Here is a 21,428-nt window from a genome sequence, read left to right as displayed (position 1 = left end):
ATATGTTGTTGCCACATGAATTAACATGTTTATAGGCCAACATCCAATTAAAAATGGCCTGTCACAAAGAAACAGATTAGAGGAAATTGATGGCTCCAACAAATGCAAAATTATACACAACAGCACTTCAGTCCACTTAATTAGGACCACCAAGACAATTATTCAGCTTTGCCTTGGGTTTGTTTAGTCCCACAGATATTTTGCCCTCTTTCCCCAAGCATTTTCATGTTATTGTCCTAATTAATAACTGCAAAAAAAAAAAGAAAAAAGAATACAGCCCCGCAAGACAATTGAAAAAAGCTGCTGTCACTGGAATGGTCATATATAAGATACCAGTTAATCTTAGCGATGTAGCTGATATATTTCCTCAGCAAATAGAACAACTCATGGAGTGTAAGTAAATTAAGCCCGTCACAGTTAATCATCTGAAAAAAACATTAGTTATGACTGCTCTCTTTCATTCTTTCTGAAGCTACCTCATGATAATTGTCCTCTCTTTTTTTTTTTTTTCTCTTTTTCTTAATCATGGATTAATAGAATAAGGAAAGGTGAACAAACTAACTAGTTCCAATTATAAACTACTCCAAAATTTGTCACTAGCTAGGAACAGAGATATTGACATCTTTCAAAAGTGGCTTTCACCACGTGACGGAGAATATATATAGAACAAGAACTAACTTGACTGAGAGTTTAATTGGTGCAAAATTCTTCTTAATTAGTTTGTATATATGCTCCTTGAATTCATGACTCGATCCAGTTTTTAGTTACTTTCGCATGGAGTATCACTACGCAACATTTAATACAGTACAAAACGTCAAATGCTCAAAATAATGGCTATACAATTACAATAATTTTGATACTGCATTGTAACATAAGTGCTATATGTGTTTCTCGTCACGTATTTGACTAGATAATAGTAGAAGTACAAATAAGAACAAAAAAACAGGTACTAAAGACCATTATCAAATCCAAATTATCTTCTGATCTTCTCTTCATCTCCAAGTACTTGTGTGATTCCAATAATTAGTTTAACTAACTGCCCCCGAAGTCTCGAACAGAAAAGGGAGTACTACTATTCTCCGGTAGGTTTCCGGCATGACGTAGCCCTAGAGTAAGTGAAACATCTCCAGCACTAGTTCCAAACCTTATGAACGTGGACCCCATCTCAGCGTTGGCAGATGTCACAATGCCGCTGCGGCGGCAGGCGGCCTCGGAGTCGTAGGCGGTCGGAAAAGATTGTGATGACATTGTTGGTGGCCTGACGGTGGCGGTTTGGGTAGCAAGAGAAGTGGAAATAGACATTTTTGAGGTGGAAGTGGTGGAGGAACAATTGTTTTTTGCTTGGTTTTCCGAGAAGCATTGTCTATTGATTGCGAAGAATGAAGGGTCGTTTTCAGAATCATTAATTTCGGATCTTTTGCCTGTTGCTGTAATTGCTGCTGCTGCTGCTGCTGCTGCTGCAGTTGTTTCTGTTGCTGTTGCTGTCGTAGCAGTTTTGGTGGCAGCTGTAGAAGATGGGGTGGTAGAAGTAGTGGCATTGGGCGTTGGTGTTTGTGCAATGTTGCTGCCATTGCTTTGGCTAGGTTCTCTCTCTTCTGCCTCTTCTTTGGCTTCTTGTTGGTACATCTCTTCCACCATGGGTTTCCACAACCGGACCCTGGCATTAATGAACCAGTTTGAGACCTGGAACACGCAATTACAAAATCAAAACATTAAACCCAAATACACATAATTGATCCGCTGCACAAATATATATACACACACATACGCGCGCGCGTACTCACACTCTACAGGATATTTTAATAAATGAGACTCATGGAATTTAATAACCTTGCTTCTTTTCTCCCATGCTACAAAATACCGGCGTGTTTTTAACTCTTTCTTGATGCTGCAATTCGGGTTTTGCTCTTGATAAGACAAAATTTGGTGAAAAAGACATTCATCATCCCGTCACTGTCATTTTAAAGAGACCAAGATTTTGCTTACCGGGCTTTGTCTTTGAAGTTATTATTGAGAAGGTCTTTCAACTATTGTACGCCAACCTATGATTAATCACCATTTTGCACTCTTTGCTTTTTTGATATCTACTTTCTTTTGACTTCTATAGGGAAAAGAGGATGAACAAAAATTATCCCTAAAATAATTGGTTTCCTTTTACAATGACATTTCTTCAAAAAATAAGACACTTAGACTTTTTTTTTTTGTGTATATGAAAGAATTGAATTCGAAATCTTTTACTTGCACTTCTTTTCCTACTACGCCACCCAACCCATCCTCTCTAAGTGAAAATTGAGCAGGGAAAAACCTTGAGCACGAATGAGTGAAAAGCCAGTACAATATTAAGTCGAAATACGAGGTGCCTATAATTAACCAAGAAGCAACTATTTGGTGCAGAATTTAGTGTAATGAATTGTTCTAAGTTTCTGGGCATGTTAGCGATAGACAAAGCCAAAGCTGCAAACTTTCACGTATTTCACTGTTCTTGCAGGGTTTTTCAGTGTTTAAGAATTCCTGTCTTCGTAGAAAAAGCACCGAAACAAGAAAGGGTAGCAAAAAAGTTTTGGCTTTTCTCTAACGGAAAGAGAAAAACCGTGGAATTAAGACCCTTATCCGTGCAAGTCCAACTGAAATAACTCCTGGTCACCCCACCCTCTCACTCTCTCTCTCTCTCTCTCTCTAATTGTCGTGTTTTTTTACGGTGCTCATCACTCAATCGTTAAAAACAGAAAAAAAAAAAAAAGAAAAGAGGAAAGAGGAAAGGTGAATAATATAAGAGAGTAAGAGGTAAAATGACGTTAGAGTAATATAGTAGTAAGTACCTGGTTTCTTGACAGACCAGTCTGTCTTGCCAACAGATGCTTATCTGCATCGCTTGGATACCTGAGAAAGAGACCAGAAAATGACATCAGATTTCTTACCTAAACCGCATAAAGGAACGCATTACTTTCTCTATCCTCCGTAGTTTTCACTGAAGGTTTCTTTTCTTTTTCCTGCAACGGGCGTGACAATCTAAGAGAGGAAGATCAGCAGCAGCAGCGACAGCAGTAAAGCGATCGAGGACACTGCTGACTGCATGCTCTGATCTGATCCCCCTCTAACATTGGCCACATCCATTAGATTCTTCCCCATTATATTTGCTTTTACTGTCATGCATACATGTATGTAGTCACGACAGACGAGAGAGAGAGAGAGAGAGGATGAGAAAAAAGAAACAGTGAGTGTGTGTGGAGGACGACGGGTTTTTTTGTTTGGTGGGGGGGTGGGGGGATGGGGGGAGGGCGGAAGATTGGGGTTGGTTTGTGAATAAAGGAATTTACTAGGTTCATATGCAATAGTCACACTAACGCCTATGTCAGGAGGGACTAATTAGGGAAAGGTTGATTATCTACTGCAATTTAGTAAAATGAATGTAGCGAGCCCTTTTCAGCTTTTTCACTGACCAAACAACAACAAAGGACACTGCTTTCAACACTGTCCAAAGTAGAGACAATACTTGGAAGTGTTGCTCCTATGTATTTCGGCTAATAATGTCTGAGCAATTACGTCATGTCTTTCCTTGTAATTTGGTAATAATGCTTTTTTTTTTGGGTCCTCCTTTAACTCAACTACGTTGGCATGGATATGGATATTTTACTAGTATCTTAAGATTAGGTCAGAGACTAGCTCAAGAAACGTACGGGTGTAGAAAATGCTCAAAAAGCCAAGCTCGCAAAATGTTGACTGAGCGTTCAGGCAAGCCCCTCTGAGGTCTCCATGCTTCTTGTTCCATCATTCCCATTTGGTGAAAGGCCCTTTGCTGTCTCAAGCTTTGTTCCAGAAGCTTAAGTCTTGGAGTCTCTCCTTTTGTCACGCCCGATGTACCGGCGTCTTTCTCTCCCAGTAGCTCACAACTGTGTTTCAGCTGCGTTGCTATGGCATCCTTGAGGCACCGGAAATGTCGAGACATTGCCTTCTGAGCAAGTGCAGTGTACGGTACTGCTGCACCGAACCCCATCACCAGATCAAATGAGTTGACCACCATTTGCATTTGTTCGCAGTAATGATTGTATCTTCGATCCACCTGCAAGTCAAGATTAATGTACATGTCGGAATTAATTAGGTTAAATCACTAAATTTTTTATACTCCTGATTAACACGAGTAAAACTGATCTAAAACTATAAGAGGGTTAAGAAAAGCCTTGGGCAAAAGTGATATGAATTCTTGAAATACTAATAAAAAAAAAGTCTATAAAGGAAGGCAAGTAAAAAACGAGAAAGTCTCTTTCCGGACAAACCAATTTTAAGTGAAATATGGATATATGAGTACCATATCACAATAATGGAAATGAGGAAACGTAACAACTAAACAACGCTAAAGCAACACAACCTAAAATAAATCATGCAATAATTGACGAGACCTAATTGTCAATTTGGTGAAATAAACGTTTGAAGGTAAACCATAAGGTATTAACATAATCTCATGTTTATTAGGTTGGAGAAGCTTTTGCGGGAAAGGCTGCAATTTTGTTGGATCCTAAACTCATATGTAGACAACAATGTATCATAAGAAAAAAAAAATAGAAGATTAATGCGTGAATACAAAGCCTGCTACCATGATATGATTGTTGACGTGAACAAAGAATATACTTATGTTTATTGCCTTGCTCTCTTTTCCCAATACAGCCAACAACATCCACAGTGTCTCCATAAAAAAATAGAGAAAACATGAAGAAAGAACCAATCTTTAGGTCAACCCCGATGGAAAAAGTCATACGTATATACATCAATGGCTTTTCCCGCAACATTTCCCATGATGGAAATGGAAGTATAATTAGCACCTGAATTAAACGTCTTAGCAAGTTGCTACGCATCTAGGACCATGAGTACTTGGTTTAGCTCAATTTGCTGACTTCCAATCAATCAAAGTAGAACATCTTCTTTCTTACCAGGAAAAATAAAATCGTCCAATGTAGTCAGTGGCCACTCTTTCTTTCATGTTTTCACCAAACAAAATCCAAGTATCCTAATACCCCCACCGATGGTATCAGTAGTGAAATAAAATATGAAATATAGAACTCTAAGAAATCAACCTCAGTTAACTCAATCTATCGAGAGCCTATTCCATTGCCGGCTGTTTCTATGGTACAAACTTGTATAATATTCCTCGAAACATGCCGGAATTTTGCTGTTGTCTTGTCCCCGGTGCATTTCATGATTAATGGACTAAAATAAACATCAATGATTGGTAATTGACGAGATGAATATAAAATTTGAGAGAGAGAGAGAGAGAGAGTGTGTGTGTGTGTGTGTGTGTGAGAGAGAGAGAGAGAGAGAGAGGGCTCAAAGAGAGAGTACGTGCCTCATCAAGCATAGATAACAGTTTGACCTTTCTCCTTTGATGCTCTAGCCTATCAGCCGCTGATAAAGGAGGGAGATCCTTTGAAGAAGAAGACGAATTTCCGCCACCACCGCCATTAGTAGCAACACCACCACCACCACTATTGCCACTTGGATTGGAATTAGGGTTAGTAGTGCTATTATTCCTTGCTAATTTGTTCTTCTTGAGTGGACCTCTACCCACACTGCAAAATTCTTCCAACAACTCCTGTGCTGCTTTTGCGTACTTAGAATTCCTCAAGACATTGACCACGCCCAGAGATGATCCGAACCCAACATGAAGCTGGTGATTCTGACCCACTCCTCCTCCACCCTGGGCTATATGCAATGGCTGATGATGGTGACCGCCACCTAAATTCTTGTAAGCGTATTGAGCAGCAGAAGAAGTATTAGACCCTCCTCCACCTTGATTGAAAAATAACACGGCTGCGCCATCTTCCATTCTTAATTCCTCAGCCTTAGCCGCTTCAAGATGTTGTAAAGAAGACGACAGCGATAAAGAAAGGCCTTGGCCTTCCACAACCCCACCAATTTCAGTAGCACTGGTAGCTACACCGCCAGTCCCACCATCGGGAACCCAAGTGAATTGTGAAGAAAGACCAAAAGGCGCACCAGCAGGAGATGCAGCACTCACTTGATGATGATGATGAAACCCTTGATGATGAAGAGTAGAAGGCGATGATATTGAGGGAAGGTTAGGAAGCAACATATGGAGAGTAGAGGACGTTGGATTAGCAGGAGGAGGATGAGATTGAGATGGTGAAGGTGACCTTGGTTGCGGATTCATTAGGAAAAGTTGCATGGCTGCTGCTGAGTCCGCATTAATGCCTGATATCTGTTGTTGTTGTTGTTGTTGTTGGTGTTGGTGGTGGTGATGATGATGAGTAGTAGTTATAGCGTCACGCTCGCCCACAACGTTTTGATTTTTGGATTCTCCCAACGATCCCAAACCACCCACCACCATTCCTCCTCCTTGTCTGTTACTATACCACTCGCTTCCTACAGGAGTAGCCGGAGGCGGTGGCGGTCTTGAGTTGCGATAATTGTGGGATAATTGGCCCTCCAATGAGATATCCCCCGGAGTTGCGGCTCCCGAAGTAAAATTAAACATTTCGGACAACATACCTGCTGTTTCATAACCCGGGAGACCACTTGATTCTACTTCATCAATGGTAACCAGAGGTGGAGGAGGGTCAAAGCCTTGAACTCTCAGTTTATCTCTACGGATCTGCTGTGCTATGTGCTGTTGATGTTGTTGTTGTTGGTGTTCCTGTTGCGATCTCTCGAACCCATTCGAGAAACTAAAGATTCCTTGGTGATGATAATCTTGGGACATAGAACTCAAAGAATTGGTCTTGTCTAGGATTAGCTGCTGCTGATGATGGCCGCCCTTAGAGGAGTACTGAGATGTAACGAAAGATAGTAGTGGAGGTTGAGTTGCTATACCCATATCATGAGTTCTTTCTTCACCATCATCTCTTTCTTCAGCCACACAACCCTTGCTTCAACTAGCTAGCTGCGCAACCTAAGCATGGATCGGTATTAAAAACATTTATATATTAAAAAAAGAAAGAAAGAAAAGAAAAGCCCACTAACCCTGGGTTGTTCATTTACAAAAAGAGTACATAGAGCAGCTAGCATAGATCATATCATTCAAATACAATAAGGAAGTAAGAAAGAAAAGGAATAAAAAAGGAAGTAAAAGAGAAAGCATCAATATGAGTCTGTTCTTTCTCCATAAATTCTTTATTTTTCAACAATTTTCAGCTTTATTCATATTGTGAGCAAAAATACCTCTCAGAGTTGCAGGATGTAAAAGAGTGCAAAGCTCTCAGACATCGTTTTCTCTTGTCTATGGGATTCGAGACTCGAGAGTAGAAGAAAGAGAGAGAGAGAACCTCCTCTCCTCTTAAATCTTGCTTTTATATCTCTTTATCTGTTGTTCCTGAGGCTGAGGCGACTGTCCTTCATCTCTCTCTCTCTCTCTCTCTTTTTCTGTCTTTCTCTTGCTCTCCTTTTCTTTCTTACTGCCTGTTGCTCCTTGCAGGAGTCTTCTCCTCTACAATCGCCTTCCCAAAACAGAGTCGAACAAACCAGAATACACTTAAAAAATGATGTAGTACTGAAAAGTTGAGGGATTGAGTGCAGCAATCTATAAATATATCCCTATAGCTTACATATATCTATATATATATCAATATCTCTCTCTCCTAGGATGCACACACCAAAGATAGGAGCGAGAGTAGAGAACAGGTCGCTGTTTTTCTTCTACCCCTCCTTTTTCACTCAACAATTTATATTTTGAACTTATTTTATATATTTATATATTTTTCTTTTGACTTTATTCCAACAACATTAATATAAAGCAAAATTTTGGCCTAGGAAAATTATAGGTCCGATTGAGTGGAAGATATGCTAAGTTACTAAAATGCCACTAGACTAAGCCCCCAACCTGCACAAATTTTTTTTTTTTTTTTTGAAGGAAACCTGCACTAACTTGCAAGTTTTCAAAGAAAAATTGCTACATTTTTCGTGGATACAATTTTCAATCACCTTTTTACCTCACATATATCAAATCGGTATAGTAATTTTTTTTACAAAAAGTCCAGAAAAATGCAATCCAAACAAGGCCAAGTACAGGAGTTCTCGAGTCGCACGAATCAACGTTGAAGCAGTAACCATGGGATTGCATATAATTAGACTAACCATACCCCTTTTTTTTGGGTAAATTAAAAGTTTGGGTGGGTTTCTCTCCGGTTACCATCACGGAATAAAGCCTCCGAAACCATAAGTTGCTTATAGAGATTCTTATAAATTGCCTATCAACACAGTTCTCATGTCGATAGCGAGATTTAAACGTACGATTTTTGTGTAAAGAAGTGACCTGTTTTTATCAACTAAGTCAAGTTGTATTAACAACCATGGTTGTAATATAAAGCCAAATTCAACTTTCTTGAAATATATTATTTACTATGACTTCAAAATGTCATTCCATAATTCCAAATTGAGGTATTCTACGTTAGCACTCTATGAAAATTTTATTACTTGTCAATAATATCAACAACAATGACTTGTTGGTATTATTGACTAATTTCTTATTAGAATCTGTACAGAAAAAAAGATAGCTAGGTATCGCCTAGGTAAGTTAGGTGAATCAAGTGAGAGTCCGAAAACGGAAAGGGTTAAGACATCAATGAGAGTGGAAGGGTGCATTTGATAAAACCAATGGTATTAAGAAATCACAAAAATCATCTGTACAGTCTATTTATCCTTGGAAATTTTGACTCGAAGGTAATTTCACTACTCTTCAGATAAAATACTCAACCCGCTATTTAAATTTATCGACAGGTCCCGTTCGGCCCCTCAACATTGGTTATTTTTGATGCAATTCGTTTTGACGTTTCTCTCTAGTAGTAAAAAGGCTGGAAATAAACATTTCAATTAGTGAAGACGCAAAAAACAAAAAAGGGGATGAAAGAAAAAAATATTATACTAGAGGCGTCCATGTTAAATGTTGAGTGAGACAGATATATTGAATGGTGTCCAATCTAATTTTCTTATGATACTCATTAAACTTGTCTGAATATTATAATTGCAAAATGAATAATAGTAGCAGTATTCGAAAATGTGCCTGTTCGTGAATAAAAAATTTTAACCCCATTTGGCAAGTGAGTTTTTTTGGTGTTTGTTTAAAATTTTAATATAGTTTACTGTAGAAGTTTTTAACAAAATTTTTGAATTGTGCTTTTTTTGAATATTTTGAAATGTATAATTTAAAAACTTTGAGAAGTTTTTTGAAGTTACTGTAGTTAAAGTTTTTAAAAAATTTGTAACAGATGAACTTGGCAAAAAAACTTGTCTGCCAAACAATGACTTTGTTGGATTAAAAACGCAGCTGAACGAAGAATTTAACAGTGCAGCCCCCAAAGGGCTATATAATTAATGATAACAAAAGGGAAAGGCCAAAGATGGCTGGCACGTGCCAACAGTTAGCCGTGAAGAGTTACGTTTGGGCGGGAGCGAACGCTATAAGGTTGAAAGCCACACGTAACTGATTTGCAGCCAATGTGGATCCACTTTAATTTAATTTTTCCTTTTTTCTCGTGGTATTGCTTTTCCTTCTCCTTTTTTGTTTCTGTTTCCTTTTATCAGATTCAACCATATCCATTTCGTTTTGATTTATCCAAGAAAGAAAATTGTTTTTCGAGTGCTTAGCTGCTTTCCCGATCATTATGAGAACATAAATGTTTCAAGTGTTGGTTCAAATTCAGGAATCGGAATCGTAGACCTCGTTATGAATTCGGATTTTGTTCGCGCTTCCTCGCGATCATGTTTTATTTGAAAGTGGGATGAGTTTAATTTTATCAAATAATTAATTAATTTGAAATCTAAATTATGAATAAATAAATAAATGACACCGGGTGTTGACATTGAAATTTTGAGAGAGTAATGTCTACTCCTTTCATTTGCCTTCGGTGAATTCTTGTAAGTAGTAATCCATCCATGTCCCTCGCGCCCATTCACTAATGTCAAGTGGAAGTGGTATCGTGCATTACTCTGGTTTCGGATCCGTGTCCAATTGGCTTGATATTTTCTTACTTTTTCAGATTGGCCGAATGGCGACAGCGATTGGACTTTTTTGAAGGACTAGAATTGGGTTTCAGAAAGCATAACGAATTATGGGGAAATTTCTAATATTGAAAACGAGGACAATTCAAGCATGATTTACTTTGAGATTTTAAAGAAAAATGTGGATTGGGCTTCATTCTGTTATCAAGTTGGAATGAAAGTGACGCTGAATTGAGATTTTGTCTTGTTTTAGAGTTTTTCTAATTTTTTTTTTTTTAAAAAAAAAAATTGTTGATACCCATCGGTTTAATCATGTGGAATGCAACTAGAGAAGTTATTACACTGTCTAGGAATTCCAATACAGAATTCATGGTACAGGACAGCTTGTACCAGCAACGTCCAAACAGGTCATTTCCGTCATTCACAAATTCCGCCTTCAGAATTTAATGTCGTCCTTCTGTAAGTTGGTTTTAAATCACTACGAGGAGAAATTATGCTATGATTCAGCCCCCGGTCCGAAATCAGAACTTAAATAGACGAAAGAAATACTACAAACGTATTTACAGAGAAATCCTCATTCATGTCTAGATTCAAAGGCCATTATTGAATCTTACATTCATTATTGTATCTGCACCACATAAAATTCGAGAACCAGAGAAAAAAGGACATTTTTCTACATTTTGATTTTTGCACGTACGTTGCCTCGAGATATTAACAGCATAGCATGGCTTTTACTTCTCATCAAATTAAAATCGCCTGCAGAGAGTTGGTAGGCAATTTGGCAGGGCTCAATCGGCATTAAGCACAAAATGACAAACTTGTCAAACCGTTTAGGAAGATTGGAACAGAGATGTTATGAAATAAATGTATCGAATAAAATGCTCTATGTAGACTTTGAGCCTTCACTTAACCAACTTATAGTAGAAAATTACAAGAAGATAAAAGGAAATGATTTTTTCAAATAGATATTTGATTTATTGACGTTTTTTAGTTTCAGTTCATCATATATACACTGTGAGATGGTTGGATACATGATACGTATGTGAAATTTGAACTTCAAATTCAAATTAAAATTAACCACAATACATCAAACAACAGTAGTGTATACACTGATAATGTATAAAAAGATTATTTCTTTTAGTTTTATCTTGTGGAGATTAGGACCCAAAAAGTACTGTCTATAAAATTCAAATGTTTGGAGTTGGCAGAAATTGAAATGTTGGATTTGTTATTATTGGGAAGGCTTTCTTTCACATATCAGAAAGTATATTCCTTTTTTTTAATAAATATATATTAAAAAAAAAGGAATATTATATACCTTCTGTACAAAGACAATATCCATCTAGCAACCAATATGATGCCTCTAAAATATGAAGTTTTGCTTGATTGACGAATTTAACCGAACTAGTACTTCCATCATCTTTCCTATCCTTTAGGAATCCACAAGCTTACTTAGAAATGTATATGAACCATAATTCACATCCTAATAGGTTTTGTGGTTCAGTTTGAAAGTGTTTTTCCGCTCCTTTGAGAAATTGTCGTCTTTATCATTCTATGTGAAATCAAATGGTGAGAAACACTCTCTACGTCTATCATTCCTGCTTTTTTTGTTGTCTAGTCGAGAATAATTAATGTACTAGTAATTCTGACACAACGTTTGAACAACTACATGGAGTCATTTTTTATGTATGAAAACGTTAGATCCCACTTTTTTTATGCCAGAAATGAATGTAAATTGAATCAAATCCCACTTTTTTAGAAGAAAAATTAATATGATTTGGGTCAAATCCTACATTTTTAGAGGCAAAAATAAATATTGGATTAAGTTGTTTCTTTAATTACAAATAAAATCTAACTTTTTTGTCCAAGAAAAAAAAGACCACGTGTGAGTCATATGATGGATTCAAGGAAAAAAGTGATTGAAAATTTTTATTGGCGTCAAATTTTATCGGCTTAATTTTGTAAGGGACTTAAAATTACTATTTTAAAAGTAAAAGGTGAAAAAAAATTTATTTAGCGAAATATGATGAATATTTTGAACGATTTTCCCATAAATTTTCTTTAAACATGAGGTTCATGTGTACATGTAGGAAAACATTGTAAATTACCTGCTAAACAACTCAAAGCGATTGATGGCTGCACTAAAATAGGGTGAATTTCTTTGCGCTTCAAGAAAAGAGGTTAACGGTGCCTTTTAATCTGTCACGTTTTATTACCATTTTTCTTCACTACCATTCACTGAGTCATATATGTGCCATTGCTTTACTATTTGATATAAAAAGTTATTTGGGAAAAAATGATTTTGAAGGTTACCTAGCACGTTTTTTTACCAGTTTTTAATTTCTAATTATCTTTTTATTATGCATATCACGTCACAAAAAAATATTATAAACAATTAAAAACTTCTCCCAATAAATTTCCAATCAAAACACATTCTTGTATTGCTATCCCAAAACATAATTGTTGGCGGCATAACTACCCAAAAAGAAAAAAAAGAAAAGAACTTACGCTCTATTTTAGATTATTCAATTTGTTTTCACCCTTTTTTTTGTGTGTGTGTGGGTGTGTTTTTTGTTTTCTGCCACCAATAAGAATGAAGAAGAAATGAAATACGGTGGCTTGCTGTTGATCATCTCACGCCCAATTTGTAGGAGAGATAACTTTCCAACTGCAAACTAGATTGATAATTGACAGGCCAACCTTCTCCCATCTGTCGCCTTTTGGATGATGTCACGTGAATCTCACCCTCCCTCACACGCTTGCCCGATTCAGGGACCACTTCATCATTGAACCCGTATTATACGTATCCCTTCTTTCGCACAAGTGCGAGTGTTATCTGCACACGTGCCCCTTTTAATTTTACCACACCGATGGCCTGTGCAGGTATAGGTCACTTTTCTAATTTATGCGCGGTCTTGAAGCGATTAATTGCTATTTGTTCAAGTACAAACGTCCTCTGAATGAGCCACGAAGGAAATCAACCATCCTTTGATAACTATCCTATTTAAATCTTGCTGTGCAGCCTTACCTATCATATTATCTGTAAAAAAAAATTAATATAATTATTTTGTATTTTATATATATCATATTGATAAGGGGAGATATCTCGAGAGAATTCACCAAAAAAAATTCAATATATAAGTTAGGAATCTAACTATGCCCTAAAAACTTAAATTGTAAAATTATATAATTATCTTTTATTTTATATACATCATATTGATAGGGGGAACATCTCGAGAGAGTTTACCAAAGTGTTCAATATATAAGTCAGAAACCCAATTCTTATCTCCAAGGAGTCCAATATATCAGTTAGGAATTCAACTTAAGCTGTTAGGTCTCGGATTTTTACTTATATATTAACCGTTTTTTCTTCATCTTTTGAACCAATGTAGGATCACCAATCGGATCCCTTGCCAAATCTATGGCGCACCTGATCCAATACCAATCAAACTTCTTTCGATCCACCATTAAGAAGAAAACTTTCACTAGCCAAACTTTGGACAAAATCCACTTGGCCATGAATAGTTCAATCTCACAATTTGGAACTCTAATATCACTTGTTAGGGAAAAACATTTTAAAAGAGTCCAATATTTAAGTCAGGAACCCAACTCTGACCCAACAATTTAAACTGTTACGTCTCGGGTCTTACTTGCATATTAACTATATTTTCTTCATTTCTCGGACCAATGTGAGATATAATACTTTACGCATGAACATAATATATATCATAAAAAATATTGAAATTTTACGTATTAAATAATATTATAAGTAATCTCCTATTCAAACGCATCTCACTATTTATGGTTGTGCGTTTCAGAATAGAAAGCTTAACAGATTAACACTACTAGTAGATTTTGGAAAGCAGATTTTTTCAAATAATATTTCGCTTGTATCATAAATACATTTCCCAATCTATCTTTTTATATTTCCAACCACCTTTTTATCTCATATACATCACACCGCAAAAAGTGCTACAATAATTATTTCAAATAATATTCTATCCAAACAGAGCATGTTCCCCTCCCCACCCTCCTCTCCCTTCTCTCTCTCTCTCTCTCTCTCTCTCTCTCTCTCTCTCCCTCTCTTGGGTTTATATATATAAAATTCTTAGAACGGAGGGAACGGAGTAACAACAAAAAAACGTCTGGAAGAAAGCACAAAGAAGTCCCGTATACCACTATTAGCTTTGTCGACCCCTGAAAAGAAGAGAGTGAGTTAATTCCATCAATTGCACCACAACTGTTGGAGGAGTTGCCGTTTTCTTTGTGCTCTGAACCAAGAATTTAAAAACAGAAAGAGAGGAGACAGCAATAAGAGAGTGAAAAAGAAAGCAGAGTAAAAGAAGGTACAACTTACAAGCGCTGGCTTCGTACGAGGAAGCGTCAACGCCAATTCCCGACTGTCTCTTTTGCCTAATGGAGGAATGGAAAAGGAAATGATGCAAAGTAAAAGTGAAAGGACGACAAATTCCAGTCCATCTCAATCCTGATAATGCAAACTCCCTAAAAGAAATTAATAATTGAAGATTGAAACAAAATAAATAAATAAATAGACCACCGCACCTAGCTCCACTTGCACTTCTCACCTTACTAAAAAGTTAGTACTATTACTTCCAAACAATCGATTGAATCCGAATGGTCTCTCAACTTTATCTCTCTCTTTTTAAAAAAAAAAAATTTTTTTTTTTCTGGTTAACTCCTTTCGACAACAGTCAAAAATTATTCCTTCCTTTCCTTTTCCGGATGCTTCCCTTTTCTTCCCACCTTTAACAAGGGACACATATAATTTCCAAAGCTTCGTCCTGCCGTGACCACAACTCCACTCGGTGAAAATTTGACATGGGGATTAATTCCTTTTGCTTTAGCTGCATACTTGATGTATTCACCCGTATAATTATTGGATGGACAACCCGTTTTGTCGATATCATTTTGGCTTCAATTCTCAAGTCAATTGGCAGAGCAGTACAAAGTAACCACGATAATATTGACAATTAGTTTGATGATTTTCTGAATAATAATTTGGCGTTGCACTTCTGATCAGACTATATATATATTTGCACCATATTATCTTATTATTCGTTCGTTAGACCGTCGTTGCTGGCGTTCCAGCCCTCCATTTTTTTTTCTTCTTCTTCTTTTTTTTTTAATGGCTGCAGTCCAATCTTATTGGTCAGGACGCCACGCCATTGATAATACATATACCAGTAGATACTCATTTTCTAATCAAAGGGGGAAAAGTGACCCTTATTTTGGTAGCCCTGTTCAAAACACTATAGTAGAAAATTGAGAAGTTCGTCCACAGAGTTGGTTTCACTTTTTTTTTTTCTCCCTTAAATTTAAATAAAATTTCCGGGGCAGGATGGGTGGCATTTAAGTCTTGGGTTTTCAACCTTACTTACCCATTAGATTAAAACTTTCTCAGCGAGTCGTTTAACTTTAATCGGCCTCCTATAATGATATATGTCAATCCCATTTTTTACCATTTTGTGTTTGCTGAAATGAATCGTCCAGAAAATACTCACAACATCAGCATAAGCTCGTACCGGTGACCCCCACAAGACTGAGCTTCATGACACCCCGCCGCATTCATCGTGTGACTTTCGTCTAATTTTCACAGTTTTATTGTTATCAATCTATGACACTTTTCCATAAAGGGGTTACAGGTTTGCAGCTGCATCAATGACTTCGACTTTTGTTTCTATGGACGAAGATACCTCTGTCATGTCATGAGTCTACATGTAGATATGGCTAGCAAGAATGACTTCACCGCCTCCGGGACGTCTGCAAATTCTTTTTCATCTATTCCTATCCATATCACAATCTTTGGATAAAAATCTAAGTTCATAAATTCATGATGATGGACTTGACGAATACGTGGTAGAATATAGTATAAAGAAATATTTTGTCCGCATTCTGGAACTTCGGAGCAACTGGTACGCAGAGATTTAACAGCCTACAAGTTTTTGAAGACTCTTGCAACTTTAAAAAAAACAAAAAAAAAAAATTGTAGGAGTCTATCAAACTGCACCTGGGTTAGTCTATACTCCCTATCTCCGTTCAGTTGGACCATTCAAACTGAGAAAAATTGCAAATCATGTTGTCATGATTAGCCCTCAAACGCGTGTTACCCTTTATTATTTTTTTTTCGCCGTCAATCTAAAAAGTGATCTTTGTACGCAATCCAATTTTTTTTTTTTTTTTAAAAAAGGGCCATGGTAAAATAAAATGTTTACACATATCTACATCATGACCAGCAAATTATATGCAAGAGTTTAGCAACGTCGAAGGCTCGAGTAGATTTGCCAATTCAAAAGGTTTGAACGCTGGTTCTGATCAAGTTGACTTGGTACCCAGTCAGTCGGGGTATTATTTTCCTTTATGTTTCGCTACCTCCTAGCGTTGTTAAAGCTTTTAACATAAAAAATTGCCTCAAAACTACAAGTGACTCTCCCTTAAAGCTTATTGAATATACCCTAAACTGATCGAATTTTGTGATGCTTGATCGAAGGCATTTTCCTATTTCTTAATATACATATCAAAAGACGTTAGTTCACTTCAGCCTATAATTTCTCCAACTTTGATGTCACCTCAATTTGATTCTCATAGTTGAAATCGTAGAATTAGGTCAAATCATTATTAGTCCAAACTACAATTGTGCAACTGTGAAGCTGCGGATGATAAGATCTATGAAGACTCGACAAGTGAAGAAAACGAGATTCAGCTACCATATACTAGTAAGTATGATCTTTTCAGTCCCAGCACTCCGATTACTACCAAATTGGAACAGAGTCCTCGACTCCTCCTATCATCCTTAGCCTTGTCCAAGTTTTTTTTTTTTTTTTTCCCTTTTTTGGACTATACACGGTAAGCTTAAAATTCTCAGCGCTATAAGTATAAAGTCGATTTGACGAAATGCCACCAAAAAAAAAAAAAAATAGAGTCCATAGTACTTCGAGGACCTGAAATCTATGTTCCCGTGATGGTACTATAATTGATGGACAATCATTGGCTGCTGCAGTCGCGAATTGAGATATATCCAACCTAACATATAAAAGGGATGATTTTTTAAAAAAGAAAGAACCTTAAATGTCACCGGAAAATAATAATAATAATAAGCACCTACAAATGTATAATCACAAGAGCAATGATTTCCTAATTGTTTGTTTGCACAAGAGATTAAGTAAGAAAGAATTGAAAAAGGTACCTTTTACCTAACGATGTGAAAAGCTAACCAACCAATGCCCAACGATTGAAGTGGGATCTCTTGATCCTGCGTATGACGTTTAAGCAACCTACAAAGCCTGATAACATTTTCCTTAGTATTTAAGCCTCGTGACATAAAGCCCCACCAAAACATTAGATAGATGATTTTTATTGATACGGTTACCTCCGCCATTGGCCCGAAAAGTTGAAATCCATCCATGTTGACACTAAAAATTTTAAGAAAATCAGCTTAAGTAATGTGGCAAAGTTGTCGATTTCAAAGGTGCCATTCATGTCACACAAGGGTACTGACTCCGGGTTGTGTTTTTTTAAACAAGAAAGAAACAGACCACTTGTTTTTAGAAAGACAAGTGAACGACGTAATCAAATGCTAAAGAGAATAGGACCGCCCCCGTCTGTGAGAGATTAGAAAGATGTATGTCAATCACCTTTGGTAGCTTCAAAAGTTTTTTTTCTTTTCCAACAATTGTACCTGTGTTATAGTTTATAATTTATTACGCCCGAAGAGGTCACATAGTGCTTGTTTTCCAATATCGCGTTCTATATTACAAATTGCAACAGCAATTAATTTTTACTCTCCTACAACTACAACTACAACTACAACACACCGGGGGATGAAAATTGTTTCCATCTGAGATTAACAAACTTATAAATGTGATGTGAGATTCAGGTCTTTTTTTGTTGGAGGAATGTCTTCTTGCATTATCTGGCGAACTATTTGACAGATATCTGTTTGAAGTAATTACAAGGTTTCTTTCCGACAGATCATATCATCATTATACAAAAAAGAATATACAGAAGTTGCCTTGACAACAATAAGAGCCAAAGTCTATCTATATGATAGATTAGGAAGAATAATTTTAACTTCTTGTGACATCTTACTTACTCTGGATTCACAAAGGTCTATGCATGTCATCTCGGATCTAGTAGGAGCTTTCTAATGCGTAGATGCGCAATAATTTGTAATTTCTTGAGGACACGGTGCCTGTGTTTTGGCGACTTCCAATGTCGGTCACCATTCCAATTGGGAGGTAGCGGGCTTTCTTAACTTCCTTTGCTCATGGAAATTTTGCGGGGCGGTGTTAATATTTGTTGTTGCGATGCTAGTTCGAACTGGGCACTTGAGAATGGAAGAGCCATGCCATCGCCATGCATGTCCTTCTCAATTAGGTCACTTTCTCATCTGATGATTACACTAACTAAAGGACCAACATTCTCATGGTATGATATGGCTCCACACCACACCACACTCGTCGGCATTTTTCTCTGCATAGCGCCCATTTCTTTGCTGTAAATGATCTTCTTGCTTGAATTTCTTCTCTTCTCTCTTGTTTCATTTCACCGTGCAGTTTTCCATTCTTTGTATTTGATCGTTGCTCATTTAAGGTTGAAGTTAAAGCAAAGAATAAAAAGGAAAAAGACAAGAGAAGAAATTTGAAAAAAAAAAATTAGAGAGAACAAATTAAAGAAAAAAACGCACAAGGAAAAACTGTGAAAAAGCACACGGCGTATAAGGCATCGAGTCGAGTGTGGCCTGTTAGGAGCATGGACAAAGCTTTAGGGCCTGGGCCCACGTCGACAAGGACCTGAAATAATTGAAAGGCAAGCACTTGTGGAAACCCAAGAGTGGGAAATGGTGGCGAAATAGCAGTGCTATCGACACGGGGTGGTCCTCTACTTGTCTCGTAAGATGCGGGTCCAGGTGGCAAGGCCGGCAGGGGTGGCCCGGGCCACGTGGGGGCGGTGGTCCAGTTGGGTCGTCTGGGCTTCTGAATCGGACACGTCTCCAGTAAGAAAAGGTTGACAGACTGTTGAGCCGAAGAGCGTGGGAGAGGCATCAAGCAAGCCATGGAGAGCAGGATCAGACGGAACAGATGGGGATCCCCTTCTTAAAGGCTCGTACCAGAGGAAGGTATATGGATGAGCAGTAAAGAGTTGTGGTGGAGGCTCCGCCGTTGGCGGCGGCTGCGGCAATCAGCTTTGAAAGCTGCTAATTTTACTGGCTGCTACGCCAACAACTATAATGCTTCCTGTTGCCTGACTGACCAACAATTTGGTTGTTATTGTACGCAAGAAAGTTTTTATTAGAAATTAATGGTTATGATGGCTATAGCTCTGTAAAGGCTTAAAGCAATGAGCACGAGTTTAGTTCTGTTCGGCATTTAAATTTAATGTATTCAAATCTCAGTATGTATACGTGTATTTGATAATAAAAATTAGAATATCTGAATTAATTAAATGACACTGAATAATCTAGATAAAATTTGTTTTAAAAAATAAATGTGATATACGTTCAAGTGCATCAAATTTAGTACTTCAGGTTTAATGGATCCAATAATTTAATGGATCCAAACTTCAGGTTTCATTTTATCAAACGCGTCCCAAGAATGACCGTTGGAGTTGGAATTTATTCATTCAACCATATCGTGATGTGATATGTGAACAACGCTTTTGAAAAATGTTTCAAGACTTGTTATGTAATTTTCTTATCGTTGCATAGGTCAATTATAGAAGAAATTCTAAGTCGTGATGTGCTTTATTTTGTGAGTTCTTTTTTTTTTTTTCTCCTTCCGGGGGTGGTCCGATTGTCGTGGGGTGGCATTGACAACTAGCATCGGCATTGGCTCAGTAGTAGCGGTCATTTGAGGTCTTTCGATGACTAAACAAGTACTAGTACAATAAGCAACAGACTCTTGGTGGTTGGATCATGCAAAAAACAAATTGACTCTTTTTTTTTTTTCTTTTTTGGTTTTTGGGGTGGGTACTAAAAACAAATTGACTGACGTCTACGGTTTTGCCTTCTTTCATCTTTTCTTATTTATTCTGCATCTTGGACCGGCAGGTTATGAAAGGTCTCTAATGGTCAGGATTACGGTGGAGACGACCAAAAAATAAAATAAAATTTGAGCATGTATTTGTAATTGGCCTGGCAGTTACGAAGTTTGGAGGCAGTACACTCATCCTAAATCCGTCGAGCTTGCAATTCCGGCCGCCGGGCCAGAAAAAGGTGCGATGAAAGTAGTCGAAGACAAAAGCAGATGCTGTCATGACTCATACCCCAACTGCAACGATTATTTCATCAATAAATCAGTTTAACTAAGTAAATTGAATTTGTTGTCATATTCACGAGCATTTGTTGTCATATTTTTTGTGTTCAATATATGGGTATGATCCAGCACAAGACCATTACTACAATAACGAAAACTATACACCACTTTTTAGCGCACAAAAATTTTACGGGCATAATTCATGAATGGCAACTGAACTTAACTCAGTTACTTCAATCTGTTACTGCATGCTAATTGTTCCTAGTTTCAATTTATCCCCTTCGACCTTTGCTAAACGTGTGATAGCAAGGTATTTTTCGTGAACAAAGAGTGATGGCGAACTGCAGCATCCACGCTAATCATAGGATTTTAGAGGATATGTTGGTCACACAATTGCTACTAGTGGAGGTGATACTGCTATCACCACAAAGAGTAATCTAGTCACTTTTTAACCATTTGTTGAGATGCAAATCAATAAAATGATATTAGTTCTAACATTTTTTCATAAAAAAAGATAAAATAGTAGCGCTATCACTTAAATTTATCTTCTTTTTTTTTTGAAAAATAAAAAATCTTGAATCCAGAAATCTCTATTTACAATCCCTCCCACCTCATCCGACGAAACCTCCTAAGATTCATCAAATTTAATCTAGCGTACTAATGCATTTTCATAGTTGATCTTATCTATACCCACTCCAACAGTAATTTATGTCATTTTAATTTCAAAATTTCAATGCTCATATGTAGTCGACTCACCACATTGGTGGTCGAACCACAATGAAACAAAGCAAAAAAATGGCTTCATTTGGTTTAGCTATTTTTTGAGGTGTTTTTGAAATATTTTACTGTATCAATGTAGGTGAACAACTTTTTATTGTAAATGTTTTTAATGGTATTTTTGAAAATAGATTTTGAAGTATTTTTAAAATTTAAAATTTTAATGTAATATTTTTAAAATTTTATCAAATCTTACAACCATCCACCACTATCCCACCCCTTCCCTCCTACTTCCCGCCACCCGTTCCCCTCCTCTGGTCGCGGGTCGTGACCAGAAAATGGTCACTGCCCGTGACCAAATTTGGTCTCAAGTTGCGACTAGAAATTGGTCGCTGGCCATGGTGACAAGAGAGAGGGAGAGGGGTAGAGGGAGAGACGTGGGGAGGAAGGAGGAGGGGAGGAAGAGGGAGGAGAAGGGAGGAGTGGGAGGAGAGG

The 21,428-nt window shown here is 37.2% G+C and overlaps 1 protein-coding gene across 2 annotated transcripts; it reads right to left on the bottom strand.

Moving 5' to 3' along the window:
* Positions 1-819: 819 nt before the first annotated feature.
* Positions 820-7,537, bottom strand: LOC113702132 (BEL1-like homeodomain protein 2). Of its 2 annotated transcripts, none has more exons than XM_027223145.2 (5): positions 7,171-7,537; positions 5,339-6,901; positions 3,678-4,060; positions 2,820-2,880; positions 820-1,683 (listed from the first exon to the last, which is right to left on the bottom strand). In XM_027223145.2, exons 2-5 carry the CDS (start codon positions 6,824-6,826, stop codon positions 1,033-1,035), a joined length of 2,583 nt encoding a protein of 860 aa, XP_027078946.1. In that variant the 5' UTR covers positions 6,827-6,901; positions 7,171-7,537; the 3' UTR covers positions 820-1,032. The 2 variants fall into 2 exon arrangements, with proteins under 2 accessions (XP_027078946.1, XP_027078947.1); XM_027223146.2 differs by having other exon boundaries at positions 5,339-6,892.
* Positions 7,538-21,428: the final 13,891 nt, after the last annotated feature.

The sequence above is a fragment of the Coffea arabica genome, chromosome 7e (assembly GCF_036785885.1).
Source record: "Coffea arabica cultivar ET-39 chromosome 7e, Coffea Arabica ET-39 HiFi, whole genome shotgun sequence".
Classification (NCBI taxonomy): Eukaryota; Viridiplantae; Streptophyta; class Magnoliopsida; order Gentianales; family Rubiaceae; genus Coffea; species Coffea arabica.
This window is presented reverse-complemented; position numbering and strand designations above follow the sequence as displayed.

Excerpts from the sequence above, each read along its gene's own strand:
- LOC113702132 (XM_027223145.2), bottom strand. The coding sequence starts at position 6,826 with ATGGGTATAGCAACTCAACCTCCACTACTATCTTTCGTTACATCTCAG. Across the intron at positions 2,881-3,677 it reads TTTGAGCATTTTCTACACCC|GTATCCAAGCGATGCAGATA; the intron begins GTACGTTTCTTG and ends TCTCTTTCTCAG. Across the intron at positions 1,684-2,819 it reads CTGGTCTGTCAAGAAACCAG|GTCTCAAACTGGTTCATTAA; the intron begins GTACTTACTACT and ends TGCGTGTTCCAG.